At 34.5% G+C, this 13,118-nt stretch overlaps 1 protein-coding gene across 18 annotated transcripts in view; it reads right to left on the reverse strand.

The window, feature by feature from the left end:
* Positions 1 to 767: 767 nt before the first annotated feature.
* The window catches only part of ATRX (ATRX chromatin remodeler), a 284,412-nt gene continuing 272,061 nt past the window's right edge, over positions 768 to 13,118 (reverse strand). For all 18 annotated transcript variants that reach the window (XM_086387280.1, XM_086387277.1, XM_086387288.1 and 15 more), the window contains 5 exons: positions 7,133 to 7,282; positions 6,159 to 6,284; positions 5,298 to 5,393; positions 4,662 to 4,790; positions 768 to 3,612 (listed from right to left, as the gene is read on the reverse strand). In XM_086387280.1, coding sequence (XP_086243406.1) covers positions 3,334 to 3,612; positions 4,662 to 4,790; positions 5,298 to 5,393; positions 6,159 to 6,284; positions 7,133 to 7,282 — 780 coding nt within the window. In that variant the 3' untranslated portion in view covers positions 768 to 3,333. The remainder of the gene's footprint in view (positions 3,613 to 4,661; positions 4,791 to 5,297; positions 5,394 to 6,158; positions 6,285 to 7,132; positions 7,283 to 13,118) is intronic.

Below are 13,118 nucleotides of genomic sequence, written 5' to 3' on the forward strand. Positions count from 1 at the left end.
CATTTCTGAAACTTGGTCACTCCTTTTAGATTGGCACAGATTACATATTTTTAAAAAAATCAATGGTGGAAGAATTTTCATCTCTTTTAAGGCTAGATTTGATTTGGAGATAGCCAAAAGTCACTTGAGACTAAGTCTGGTGAAACATGGTGGGGAATAACCTGAATGTAGTTGTTAGTGAAATAAACATGTAAAAGGATGACCTATTTTACTGTTAAAACATCGCACAACATGCCACCCTCAAAGGAAAATTTTTACTGGGATATTTAACTCTTCTGAAAGTTTTGTTTAGGGTACAGAAATATGTATCTGGTTTTATGATATTAGAGGGAGAATGGGCATAGCTAAGGGAAGACTGCAAAATATTCAGCTTCTTTGGAGGCCAGGTGATAATTTCCATCAACCTGCTAGTGCTTCAGGATGGTAAGCAGCTTTCGTATCAACTGTGGAGTGGTAGGTCTGCTTGACTTAAATGAGTGACACAGCTGTTGGGAAGCAGGAAATGGTGCTGGATTACACACAGACAACCAAAACTAACAAACACACACAGGCTTCCTGGTATGTAAATTATTTTTGAGGTTTGAGATCTCCTTTTACAGAATTTAGTATAGAACAGATTCAAAAACCAAACTCCTTGACCTCCCAATATTAAATAACTAAATGTGCAAAAGAACCACCATTAAATAGCACATAAAAAGCTATACATTTTCTATGAAACATTATGTGCACAGATTTTCAAAGCTGTGAAAATGCAATAAAGAGCACAACACATTTTGGTCACTTTATTAAATGACATTAAATAGTTTAAGTTTCAACTACTAAACAGCACTTTGAATGGTGAAAACACAGATAGTATTATTGTCATACTTGAATGCTTTTCTTTAAAAACACAATTCCAGTCCTTATGTATATTACAAAACAGCCTTAAAGGAAGAAGTGACATCTTTTCTACAGTACTTAAGATACTCAATACGGAACTGAAAAGCAGTCTAACAGAAACAAAGGCAAGTCTTCACAGCTGTATGATTTCAGCAGCCAAAGCTGGATGATGGACTGAAACATTACTATACAACTGGGACAAAACATATACAATATCACAATACTAAGCAAAAACGCTTTACACCCGAAGAAATAAAACAGGTTACAAAATGTGGAGAATTTAGCAGGCAAAACTGTATTACAAGCAACATTTTAAATCATTTTTTAAGCCATTGCAACTATTTAAAACATCTAAAACAAATATAAAAATGAGCCTTTTAGTATCTTATTGACATGATTTTATATTTAAATATTTGTTAAAGCTTGATGTTATACTCAAAGTACATATTATGTAGCTAAAATGTCAAGTGAAGATTGTATGCAAACTGATCCAAGTTTTATCCCAAACTATTTCCAATTAACCTTTCCATGTATTATTCTTTAAGTCATAGTTTCATTCATTATGAAAAAGGTTTAGAAGGTTGCCTAAAATTTTGACATCTATGTCTTTGAGCAAGTAATCAGACCATGGTGAAAGTTCCCAGGTTGAGTAAATCAGGTTTAAAGTATTCTGGACTTGTAGAAATACCAACTGATAACAGCTGGCCAGAGTATACTGTCTTCAAATATTTATTTCACAAATCTTGTCTTTTTCATTTCTTCTAAAGTAAAAACACATCCCCCTAGTGAAATAAATTTGATTATATGGCTGGCATAATATCCAAATATGGGAACGTGGAGGGTGGATCCACCAAACCTCAAAATTCTATATGACAAACTTAGTACTCTTGAATGTTCTACCACTAGTTCTTTCAAGATAAAAGTGGACATCTCTTAATCGTCCAAACAACTCAAAACAGTTTTAGCTAATGTTAAACTCATTCTAACTCAGTGATACCTAGAGCAAATCCTCCACCCAGCTTTTTTTTTTTTTTTTTTTTTGGAATTTGTTAGCTATTTCCACTACATGTTACATCGCCATCTCAAAAATGGTTTCGCCATGTTGAGTTGACTCTCATAGTCTAACAATCTTTTTCTTTAAGAAACTCAAGCAACCAAATTGTACATGAATAAGCATACAGGTCATTTTTACAAGCCTGGATTAAGAAAAACGACAATGTAAAACCTCATAAAAGGGCATTAGATGAATTTTGATTAGAAAATTGCCTCATAGATCTAAACTAAAAAAAAAATTGAACTTTAAAACAGAATTTATGTAAGAAAATACAGTTGGGGAAAAACAACATACTGATGAGAGAAAAGAAGAGGAAGAGCATAGAAGCCAGTGATCCTTATCTTTAGGAGGAATTACTTCACAATACTGACAGTACTGGGAATTGTTTTAAAGCACATTCCCCATGTGAACTTAAAGTCAGCAATGGTTCTGCCATTTTGATGGTGTTTATAAAACAGGGTGTGAAGCTAACAACCACAACGTCATCCTTAACCTCCTAAAATGCTAGAACTTGATTTTGTTAGTCCACATCCCACTGCCAGCAACAGGATGAAGCACTAGCACTGGCACCAAGCAGTTAAGAGATGTGCCTTATATTAGTGCCAGGAGAGAGAAAATTCAAGTGTGGAAGATAATCCACGACCCTGAAATTTTACCAGTAATTATTTCAGCACATATAACTGAAAATAAAAATGGCAGAAAAAGACTAAAGAAGAAAAAGAATTCTCTTCTTAGGCTATACTTAAGGCTGTTTATACAATGCTAAGATAACTGTAAGACTCCTCCAAGTTTTAGAGCAGTAGTATTTAACAATATTGCACACAATTCTGTGTCAAAGATAACCAACCCTTAATTTCTAACTTTCAGTCACAGAGATGATATAGCAGGAGCCCAGTTTCAGACTTCAGTCAAAAGAACATTAAAACCATTTCAATCACTTTAGTCAAGAAATGGATAAGTACAAAAGTATTCCATAACTTGAGGAATCAACTCTAAGAACTCAGCTGTGTGTCTTTATATGTAAAGAATGAATATATAAATCAGTATTCTTTCATAAATTCATTAATTTATGACAATTTTATGGTCACTAAAAGCAGGCATAAAAATTTAGAGAGGAAACCTGTGGAGTTGTTACTGTTATGGAAGGACTTGTTTTCACTGAAAACAATTTGAAAGATCTTCTGTACTCAATGTGTGTAAGAAGATTCTAGGCAACATCACTGACAAATGTCAGGAAGAAATGGTATGCCCTATTAAAAAAAATTTAAAACTAATATGGAAGATTGGCATTTAAGGGGACCAAACTATTTATACAGTTGAGTTCTGTTAAGTCATTGATTCCTAAAAAAATAAAAGATCTTTCTATGATTTTAACAATCTTTTAAGCTTTTAGTGCAAAATCACATTGATTTCCCTGGGGAAGGTCCTGGATTTTTGCTTCTCATTGGGGGTGGCGCACGTTGTAATGGTGGTGGCTGCATACCACCAGCCACCGACTGATACATTCCTCTCATATCAATCTGCTGGTAGTTAGAAGGATTCATGATTAAATTTGGAGGCTTTGGCATCATGAGGTGACCCAGTGTTGCTTGTTGATAAGTCATTTGCTGCTGCTGCTGCTGATTGTACTGTTGCTGGAGCCTTCGGTTCATAAGTATTCGCTGAACACAGCTGATTAACTAAGGAGAGAAAAGAGAGCTGTTACAAGTGCATGACCTGTCTCAAAGAGGCAGTATCAAATTTTGAGTTAAAATCAATTTGTTAAGGGGGTAGCATACCAAAAGAAAAACATATTATTGTTATCACCATTACTAATTTGATGGCATTCACAGGACCATTACTGTAGAAACTAGTTAGTAACACCATTTAGGGCTAAATTCTCTTAATGACTTGACTATTGTAGTGCAAGCAGCATTTAAATTGGTTGCTATAGTAACCTGTCCTGCACTGTGATTAGTCTCAAGTATTAGTTACAGCAGTTTTTTGTCAAGTCTCTTTCTTTGTCCTTCTTTTGAATATTTCACATGATGACAGACAAATAAACACTTTTAGTGACAAACACCAAAGGGAAAAGGCACTTGCAGTGGGAGTAATTCCTACCTGCCTACCTAGAATGTAGATTCTCAGATTTCCTAAGATAATTTAAAACCACATAATTCTACAGTGCTTTCTAAGTAAAATTCATGCCACAGAAATTGATTCCCTGGTGTCAAGAGCTGAAATTTCCCAGTGCAAGGTAGATGGCTGCCAAACAACCATGCTAACAAAGATAATCATGGATTCTGGAATATGTTAGCCTTATAAAGAATTACATAATTTAGTAGGAACCTGTGTCATGTATCATTTATAGCTCCACTTGTTATCTCAAATTAAATATATTAAAAAGTATACTTATTTGTGGAAGTTGTTTAAAAATAGTAAATGTGGTAAGAAAAGTCTGGCAAAAATTCCTTTCTAGATGTCCAGAATATACAAAAGTGAAATTATATGGAAGAGATGCTATGTAAACTTCAAGGAGATTCATTTGGGAAGCTGTTGCTCCTTTGCAACAAAAGATATTACCTTTATTTGACATTACTAGGTTTATGAATAAAATTTCTTCTGGGAATAACCAATGACCATCCATCCAACCACATGTGGGAACAGATATCAACACAGATGTCACACAAACTCGTTATTATAAATTCAAGAAAATTAAACATAACCTAGAGATACTCTGAATTCTTACCATCTGTTGTTTTGTCAACACGTCATTGTAGATTGCCTCTCTTCGTTTGACATCAAGCTCCTGGCTGGCTTGTCTACTTAATGCTAATGCCTGTACCTGGGCCTCTGAGAGATTCATGTTTTCCTTCCACTGGAAGAAAAATTTCTATTTATTCCTTATTGCAGTAGAATTGAAGAAAATAAAATATTTATGGTCCTTAAAGATATTCAGGATTTTTAAAGTTTTCTTTCCCCCTTTTCCTTTAATCTTTTCTAAAGAAGACAATGATGTAAAAGCAAGGTACTAAACTGTCCACTGTTGTACAAGGGTTAGCTATGCCTAGAGAAAAACTATTTGGATTTAACTCATGCAACTGGTAATTAAAATATGTTTATATAAACAACACATACATTTCCATGATTAACTGATTTCCCAATTCTTCAATTGTACATTTCTCTTTTGTACCAACATCTTGATAAAACTGAGATATATAGCTTGGCACTATTATACAGTTCACTAGTATTTTACTGTTGTAAATCAAGTTATAAGAATTACGGTCTTTCCCCCACAGAAGTAGTGAAGCAAAAAACAAAAATCAGAATGAATGGTGGGAATAAGAATTGCAAGTTGGTATAAGACAACTGCCAATTAACTTACTACAGCTGAAATTATATCTTCAAGAGGCTGAATCCTCACTGCTGTCACACTGTTTGTTGCTTCCACAACTTTTTCTCTTCCTTGATTAATGAGGTCCTAGAAGAATGCAAGAAATAACTTTATCAGGGCACATAAAAAGACAGCTTAGTTTTAAAAGTATAGGGAGCCTTTCTCTTGCCAATTTACAACATGTGGCCTTAAAAATCTTTAAGTAATTGAAAAGTACAGCAAAATTCAGCATCAATAAAATGGAGTAAAACTCATCAGTGAGGGTCTTGTTAGGAAGATAAAAATTGGGTTCTATTGTACCAATAATTTAATAATTTAAATGACTCCATAAGCACGTTTTAAAAAGAAAATCACATATTCAATTACATTATTTAATTACTGGTATATTAAAACCTAGTCTTTCTTATTTAACTCATCATTGATCCTATTTTTAAATTATTTCATAATACTGTACATTATCATACACTTAAAGTAGCATCTTCACTGCTTTAGAATGTAGATCAATGTGTGTATTTATCCCACTTTCAAACATTAAGTAATTTGCTTATTCAAAATATTTTATAACTGAAGAAAGTGCTATTTCTCTAGCCAGTCAGCTACCCTATTGTTTCTTAATTAAAATAATTCAAACTATATTAATTCAAGGCCTGATTTCTTTGTGCTCTGAACAAACCACATTTTATTATAACTACGCTGGTTCAAAAAGGTCAACAAACAAAAGAAAAATTTCTTGGTCTATTCAGAGGTAATCTTTTGGGGAATGTGATATTCCTGCATAGGAAACTCTCAACAACAAGGCATTTGAAATTGCCTTTAATTCAAGGCAAAATACTTTCGTACTTCACAACTTACCTCCAGCTGTTGATTACTCATTGCTGATAGGGCTCCCAAATTGAAAGGAATATAAGGAGTTTGAGAGTTAAAACTGACAGGGGGTAAATTGGTCCCAGTTGGTATGTTGAAACGCATGGTCAGTCCCTACAAACAAAAAATTATGCACTTTCCACATTGTGATTTAAAACTTGAAATTCTACATCACCTACTGGTTGAGAAAAAAACCCACATTCTCAGATCTAGGAAATTATTAACACTCTTTCACACACAAATAAAACACCCTTTTCATCTGAAACCAAGATCTTATTACACAGAAAGCTTTAACCCCTAAAGGTGTAGTCTTTTCTGATAATTTGCACAGTATGGGGCAACTCAGAGAATTCTGATGAGACTCCTAAAATCACAATGTTAAAGAAGTTTAGTACAATGAATTAGGAGTTTAAAATGGATTCGGGTATTAGGATAAGGTTTCCCATGCTCAGGCACATTTTTGCTCAAGTGAGGTGGTATTTAAAACAGAGGTGGAACTATTTTAAATAAAGTTGCTGCTGTAGATTGACATTAATGTCCAATAATGGAGTATTTTTGTGTTCTGATAATCGGTCAAACTTTGAGTTTGGTACACAAGCTAAAGCAACATTTACCCCTACCTCCAAACTCAAGTTCCTGTATGTCTGTTACTACAGTAAGGGTGTTGATGGAAGTTAAGTGATGCTAAATATACAGCTTCCCACTAATCTCTCAGTTTAGCAAGTGCTAATCAGAAATGAGGTTACTACTCTTTAAAGGGAAACATTTTCTTCTCTCCTCTCCTTCGAGTCTACCACCAAAGGTAGCCAAAGCCCATAAACAGACACCCAAACTTGGGGGACTCTGTTCCTGAAGATTCACTATATTATTACTTTTTCCAAATGTGACCCTTTTCTTCCTCCACTGTTCTTTTAAATGACTAACAACAAAAACAACAACAAAAAGCATTTCAGATGAACTACCTTCTTCTCTGCTTCATATTCAGCCCAAGCTGCTTTTCTTTCTTCTTCAGTCAACTCTTCTTCTTCTTTGTGGTCCAAAAGAGAATCATGTTCATGATATCCTACAATGTGTTCTTTATGTATTTGAAGAAGTTCTGCAAGTATGGTGTCCTGTTTAGAAAGGTTGAAATAATAGTTATTTTCTCCCTCTGGATCATATCTCCATAGTTCTTTGACCTACTGTTAGTCTAGAAACTCGCTACTATACATATTTCTGATATATATGATAAATTACCTAGAAAACATTCACAATACATGCAATACCAGCCTCTTATGTAAGAATGTCATATTTATACAGCATGTTTTAGGGGTTCAATTTTTTAATGACTACTTTTCATCTTTCAAGCTTTCTTATTCCAACATTTTTCTAATTTTTTCCTATGCATTTTGTTTTGTGCTTTTTTCAAAGTTGATAAAAAAAAGGCTAACGTAAGTCTGCTAAATTCATAGATGCTTTTGCTAAAAATCATGGCTATTCCTGTTCATAAATATTTAACACCTGTTATTTATTTATTTTGCTGCACCAGGTCTCTTAGTTGCGGCATGCAGGATCTTTGATCTTCGCTGTAGCATGTGGCATCTTTATAGCTGCAGCATGAGAACTCTAAGTTGCAGCATGTGGGATCCAGTTTCCAGACAAGGGATTGAACCTGAGCCCCCTGCACTGGGAGCACCAGAGTCTTAGTCACTGAACCATCAGGGAAGTCCCTTAACAACTTTATTTTCATAATCTCTCTACCTACCAACCACTATACTAACAAAATCCAAATCTAAATTAATCAAAATAGCTACAGAACAGTTTAACTGGAACATCAGTTCAGTTCAGTTCAGTCACTCAGGCATGTCCGACTCTGCGACCACATGAATTGCAGCACGCCAGGCCTCCCTGTCCATCACCAACTCCCAGAGTTCACTCAGACTCACGTCCATCGAGTCAGTGATGCCATCCAGCCATCTCATCCTCTGTCGTCCCCTTCTCCTCCTGTCCCCAATCCCTCCCAGCATAAGAGTCTTTTCCAATCAATCAACTCTTCGCATGAGGTGGCCAAAGTACTGGAGTTTCAGCTTCAACATCAGTCCTTCCAAAGAACACCCAGGGCCAATCTCCTTCAGAATAGACTGGTTGGATCTCCTTGCAGTCCAAGGGACTCTCAAGAGTCTTCTCCAACACCACAGTTCAAAAGCATGAATTATTTGGCACTCAGTTTTCTTCACAGTCCAACTCTCACATCCATACATGACCACTGGAAAAACCACAGCCTTGACTAGATGGACCTTTGTTGGCAAAGTAATGTGTCTACTTTTTAATATGCTATCTAGGTTAGTCATAACTTTTCTTTCAAGGAGTAAGCGTTTTTTAATTTCATGGCTGCAGTCACCATCTGCAGTGATTTTGGAGCCCCCAAAAATAAAGTCTGCCACAGTTTCCACTGTTTCCCCATCTATTTGCCATGAAGTGATGGGACCAGATGCCATGATCTTCGTTTTCTGAATATTGAGCTTTAAGCCAACTTTTTCACTCTCCACTTTCACTTTCATCAAGAGGCTTTTTAGTTCCTCTTCACTTTCTGCCACAAGGGTGGTGTCATCTGCACAACTGGAACATACAGTCCTTCTATTTCAACTGTAAGAAACTCAAATATAAATTACACTATAAGGACCTAGGATCAAATTTAAATTGATATACATTATTTATCATTTTATTATCAAAGTGTCTTTTTTTTAAAGTCATGATGTCTTATGTCAGTCTTTTAAGGTGAAAAAACTAAAAGCTTAAAACTTGGAATCACTTATATACTCAGTAAGAACCCCAAACTCCTGCTCTGTTAAAGTGAACCATGGATATGTCATTTGCTAACAAAAAATTTAAAATATTCACAAGCTGTGTATTAAGAAATTAAAGATGAAAACCTGGATATATAGAAGGCAAATTAATTCACTTTACAAAAGGACTTTCTATAGCTTCTAATAGCAAGATTCCTTAGAACACACTTTCTAAACTGAGTGAATTTAATGAAGGAATGTAAATAATTACTGGTCAAAGGAAGGTACAGGGAAGCATATAGCACATTAAATTTAATCTATATTAAATAATGCTTAATGCCTAAGTTTTAGCATAGACAAAGCCCACACTTACAAAGAATTTTGTCTTTACATCTTCAACCATATCTACAGTATACAATTCAGCACAGGATAGGAGCTCAAATGTTTGTTATGTAACTCAAGATGAAAAATTCAACTCATGAGGCCCTAAGTTGTTTTTTTTTTTTTTTTTTTCTGTACAAAAGCAAATGCTGACACCAATTCCAACCATTTTGATACCTGGTATTATGTTAACAAACTTTTTATCTTGCCACATCAATAAACACTTGAAAGAATCATTTCGTAATTTCATGAAAGAAAATGATTTTTTTAAATGGATATATCTGTAATTAAGATTTTATAATTAATTTTGAATGCATGTGCTATTTCTTTGGTTGAAAACATTAAAAGACCATATAAGGTTCAAGAAAGAAAGTCTTCTGGTGGAATGCATATATGCTAATAAATTTAGTTCTTTATTTTTTGGTTTACTTATTTTAAAACGTTAACTAAACATTTCTCTTCTGCACCAGTATAGAAATCTGCCATCAAAGCTGACTTTCTCTGGCCTATGGCATACAGAACATGTTTATCACAACTAGATAGATCTCCAAAGTTCAAAGTTACTAACCAGGCAGGCAGAGAGATAGGGCAATCTGAATTAAATTTTGTTAAAAGATAATGCTTCCTTAGATGTGTGTCTCCCATGGTTACCCCACCCCACCCCATGCATGACTCAGAAGAGAGGTATGTAATAAAACCAGATAACACTGACTAATATTTTTAGCAAGTGACCATGCCAAATATAATTAGGAAAGTCAGCTGTTCACAAAATACCAAATAAATTACAAGATAGAAATGTTCTATGGATAATCCCAATTTCACTTCTGTTTGACAATAAGTGATGTTCTTAAAAGAACTGTAGTCAAAAATCACTTCATTTCTCTAAGACAGTAACCTAAGGGAAAGAGCAGCAGAAACTGAATTTATTTTTCAGCTGTACGCTTCTCTCTATAACAGTGGATAATAACTTAATCTAGTTATGACTGTGAGTTAAACATGGATGAAATGCTCTACAGTTACATGTGTAACAGGATGATATAAGAATAGCAGGAATAAATGAAATACCCAATTCTCTGGAAAGTAACACTATGTCAATTAAGTATAGCATTTATTTCTCAATTATAAATGTCATGATTCATATATTAACTACTTTTTATAATTAGAGAAAAAGCCTTTGCAGAAATGCATGCACACACATACACACAAACAACGCTCATATATATCCTTTTAAAAAAGTGTCTGTATCCTGATTTTCAAAGTCCAAACTTATCATCTTGAAATTGGTAGAAAATAATGTTCAGAGAGGCAAAGTAACTTTTTCCCCAATCACAGAGCTACAGACTAGCTGGGATTAGAAGATAAATTTCCTGACTCCTATCCAGTGATCATTCTACCACACTGTAAAGAATGACCGTTTTCTTGAGGCATGGTTCCTCCATTTCCCAGATCTATTCTCTTTAAAAAAGAAGAATTCCCTAAAGGATTGCAGAGGAAGGAGAAACTTAAGTAGGTCTATTTTTTTCCACTTTTAACACTTCTGTTCTTTTTGAAGTTTTTAAAAACAAATGTGTTAATTTTTTAATAAAAGAAAATATAAAAGTTGAAATAAAAACAATAAGTAGACACAAACATAAAAGGTCAGTTCATGCTTAGCCTGAACCTGACAAGAACTGTTTAACCATTTTCATCTTCAGGAGATAGTCATTTTATGAAATCCCATTTCTGAAACCTTTTAATGTCTTCTCCCCACCAGATTTAAGATCTATGATATCAAGTCAAACATGATTGCCTAACTATGGTTAGACTATGATTCAGCTTCCATCCATGCAATAATTTTCATTTTGACCCACAGTCAATTAAAATGCCAACAAATCAGAGGAAAAGTGCACGTAACATACCTTCGTATCATTAAAAACTTTTGGACCCTTTTCCTAAAACATTACCTCCCTCCTAACATCAAGCGAAATAACCATATTGCTTTTACTAGCCACAACACTCCCTTCTTTTCAGAATTTTTAAAATTTTTAATGGAAATGATGTTATAATTCCCGTTATAAAACCTAGAGATAACTACTGGTAACATTTGTGTATATCGCTCCACACATTTATATTTTACACACGTGTGTGTATATAAATTTTCACATAAAAATGGGATTGTACTATACTTTGCTACTATACTTTAAAACCTACTTTTCTGCCTTAATATCTGTCCATGAACATTATTTTACACAAACTACAGAACCTTCATTGGTTTTAATTGTGTACATTATATAGATATACTTTATCATTTGGGCTCCAAAATCACTGCAGATGGTGACTGCAGCCATGAAATTAAAAGATGCTTACTCCTTGGAAGGAAAGTTATGACCAACCTAGATAGCATATTGAAAAGCAGAGACATTACTTTGCCAACAAAGGTTCGTCTAGTCAAGGCTGTGGTTTTTCCTGTGGTCATGTATGGATGTGAGAGTTGGACTGTGAAGAAGGCTGAGTGCCGAAGAATTGATGCTTTTGAACTGTGGTGTTGGAGAAGACTCTTGAGAGTCCCTTGGACTGCAAGGAGATCCAACCAGTCCATTCTGAAGGAGATCAGTCCTGGTTGTTCTTTGGAAGGACTGATGCTAAAGCTAAAACTCCAGTACTTTGGCCACCTCATGTGAAGAGTTGATTCATTGGAAAAGACTCTGATGCTGGGAGGGATTGGGGGCAGGAGGAGAAGGGGACGGCAGAGGATGAGATGGCTGGATGGCATCACTGACTCGATGGACGTGAGTCTGGGTGAACTCCGGGAGTTGGTGATGGACAGGGAGGCCTGGCGTGCTGGGATTCATGGGGTCGCAGAGAGTCGGACACGACTGAGCGACTGAACTGAACTTAACTGAACTGAATTATTCTCTTAAGAGTTTATTATATGTTTATGCCACTTCTAGGTTTTAATTATCACCAAATCTGCAATGAAATAGGTTAATGGATAAATTTTAATGTATATCAACCACTTGTTCATACAATAATATGCCAACAATACTCAGGGACTTAGACAAGTACCCCTTACCATTATCATCATTTTAGCAAAGAAAAGACTACATGTAAGCTAACTGACTTTTAAAGGAACGAGATTCATTTATACATTTCAAAAGTAGGAAAGCAGAAATCTTTCTTCGAGAGTGTTGTATAAGACACAGTAAGAGAAAAAAGATACAGGATTTCTGATACAAAGTGTTTCTACAACTTTCCCATTTAAATTAATTGCAGCATACTGTCAATACAAGAAATAGATGATGAAATGAATAGGGCAAAAAATATCTGCAACAGGATCCTCAGAGTATTTCTTTGGGAAAAAAAGTTTTGCAAAGTCTAGTACAAGTAATAAAAACTAATAAAGAAAAATTTTATCCCAATATACAATATGATCAGAGAGAGGTGTTTTTTTTTGTTATTTCCCCCTTAAACCATGCATTATATTAGTTGCTATAGTAACACTATTATTGAAAATAATACTGGAGCAGAATCTATAATCACTCAGCCAACAGTCATCAAAATGAGATTTAAATTATATCCAAATGTGTACCTTTACTTTTCTTTGTCTAAACTTTGTTTCTCCTTAAATAAGTGAAAAACTTATAAGCTGGGAAAACCATGGTCTACATTCTAGCTAATAACCTAAATTAGTTTGAGCTTTAAAATGACTAGTCCAATTAATAAATGAAAATTAATGATAAACTACAAGTTTAAGTTAATTACTTAGGAGTTTAAAGTATTTGGCAAGCTGACAAAAATTTCCATTTAATTAATTATGAAATTA

This window comes from Bos grunniens, chromosome X (assembly GCF_055505025.1).
Source record: "Bos grunniens cultivar Pamir isolate PY7600 chromosome X, Bosgru_T2T1.0, whole genome shotgun sequence".
Taxonomy (NCBI): domain Eukaryota; kingdom Metazoa; phylum Chordata; class Mammalia; order Artiodactyla; family Bovidae; genus Bos; species Bos grunniens.